Consider the following 2101-nt stretch of genomic DNA (forward strand, 5'->3'; position numbering starts at 1 on the left):
ATCCGCCCTCACCCCCGTGTGTCGGTGACCCCCGCCTGGCCCCCCGCGGCCCCTGCCTGCGGGTGTGGGGGCGGCACTCACTGTACACGGTGACCTTGATGGGCAGGCTGCGGCCCTGGCTGATGGGGTTCTCCACCAGGCAGCTGTACAGGCCGTCATCCTCCATCAGCACTCGCGAGATGGCGAGCACCTTCCGGTCGGCGGACAGGAGCATCCGCGAGTCGTTGAGGAGGGGCTTGCCGTCCTTCAGCCAGGTGTAGCTGGGCTTGGTGCCGTTCTCATGGGAGCAGTTCAGGGTGAAGGCCTCGCTGAACTCCAGCACCGTGGTCGAAGCCACCAGCACCTGTGGTCTCGAAATGGGCACTGGGCCCCGGGCAGTGTCCGGTGGGCCCTAGGCCGGAGAGCGCCTCCCAGCGGCCCAGCGGCTCAGCGCCGGGGCCTGCACCACTCACTAACGCACTAACCTCCCAGGGCTCCGCTGGGCCTGGGACATGCCTGTAAACCACGGTGCCTGTCCTCCATCCCGTCTTCCCAAACTCTTTACCAAGCTGGGCCTTGGCGTCTTCAGCCAGCCCGGCCTGGCAGGCGGCTTACTCGCGCTGAGCCTCGGTTCGCCTGCCTGAGTTCAAACCCTGACTCTGCTGCAGCTGTGTGACCTTGGGCACGTTACTCAACCTCTCAGTGCCTCATATCCTCACCTGCAAAGTGGGCCAAGTGCTGTAGCTGTCCCCAGACCGTCACCACGGCTGGACAGTCCCCACGCACACAGCCTTCGCAGGGTCTCCAGCACATGGCGGGCACCCTGGGCTGCTGTGCCGTCTGCTGGCTTGTGTGTGCAGCTGCCCCAGCCCCGGATGGCTGCTGGACTGGTTTCCCCGGGCCCAGCTGGTGTGTGGGGACCCCCGGGGCCCGGCTGCCCGCCCCTCCGGCCGGAGCGCTTTACCGTCCACGGTGAGGTTGATGGTCCTCTCCCCGGTGAAGGTGTCGTCGGTGATGGAAACTTCAACCTCGTAGGTGCCCTCGTCGGCCAGCTGCAGGTCGCTGAGCAGCAGGGACCCGTTGTCAAAGAGCCGGACGCGGTCTCGGTAGTCGGGCCGCAGGGTGCCGATGACCTCCGTGCCGATGGACTGCACCACTGTCACCGGCTTGTCCCGCTTCCCCTTCACCACAGGCTTGTCGCTGCTGGTGGTACTGTACTGCACGGGGAGCAGGGCCGGCTGCCCCACCGTGCCGTGGACCAGGCGCAGCGGGCCGGTGACGTTCACCCCCTCCAGGGGGCCTGTGGGGAGGGCAGCCTCAGGCCTCGGCTCCTCAGCCCATGCCCTCTGACCCCCGACCTCCCGGGCCCTGCACCCCTTGCCGTCCTCACCACCATGGCTCTGTGGCCTCTGCTCCCCGTCCCCCCACAGTGTCCCATGGCCTTTGGTCGGGCCCTCTGGCTCCCTGACCTTTATGTCGCTGCCTGTCCTCCTCGAAGGTTTCCAGCTCACTGTCACCGGGCTCCACAGTGAGCCTCTCCTGTGTGCCAGGAGGAGAACAACGAAGCTCCCTGTCCCCTGTCCGTGTCCCCTGAGCTCACAGGTCCGATCTTCCGAATCAGGGTTGGGAGGGGGAGAGGAGGAGGGAGCGGGTGCACAGACCCACCGAGAAAGGAGCGTCCAGCTCGGGAAGGCTCTTGGAGAGCCCCTGTCCCACTGCCTCCTTATTTATCCAGAGGAAGAAACAGAGGCTCCGAGAGGAGAGGGGTGCCCACTGGCCTTCCCCGAACACCTGCAAGGCTGCCACCAGTGAGGGGCTCAGAGCCTGAGAATGGACAACCACGTCCACTTGTGCCAAGAGCAGCCCCGTGCTCACGGTGTCTCTCTAGCCGGCCACGTGTAGCACAGCCCTGCAGCTGAGTATCCGTCCGACTACAGCCCAGGTGTGTCCCCGTTGAGGGCCCGGGAGGGTAGAACGGAGAGCTGGATCCGAAGGGCCTGCGAGACGGGCTCCCCACCTACTGGCTGTGGGGCTTTGGGCAGCCCTCTCTACGCCTCGCTCTTCTTGGCCGTGGCACGAGTAATGGAGGAGCGGCAGCAGGGACGGCCTGCAGGCTCCCCAA

General features: G+C 66.2%; 1 protein-coding gene across 1 annotated transcript in view; it reads right to left on the bottom strand.

Annotated features, from left to right (window-relative positions):
* HEPACAM (hepatic and glial cell adhesion molecule) overlaps positions 1-2101 on the bottom strand; it is a 27220-nt gene that overhangs the window by 10262 nt on the left and 14857 nt on the right. Inside the window, exons 2-3 of the mRNA XM_006140581.3 lie at positions 944-1279; positions 82-363 (exon numbers count right to left, since the gene is read on the bottom strand). Of these exons, the coding sequence (XP_006140643.1) occupies positions 82-363; positions 944-1279 (618 nt within the window). The remainder of the gene's footprint in view (positions 1-81; positions 364-943; positions 1280-2101) is intronic.

The sequence above is a fragment of the Tupaia chinensis genome, unplaced genomic scaffold (genome assembly GCF_000334495.1).
Source record: "Tupaia chinensis unplaced genomic scaffold, TupChi_1.0 Scaffold000037_4, whole genome shotgun sequence".
NCBI classification, from domain to species: Eukaryota; Metazoa; Chordata; class Mammalia; order Scandentia; family Tupaiidae; genus Tupaia; species Tupaia belangeri.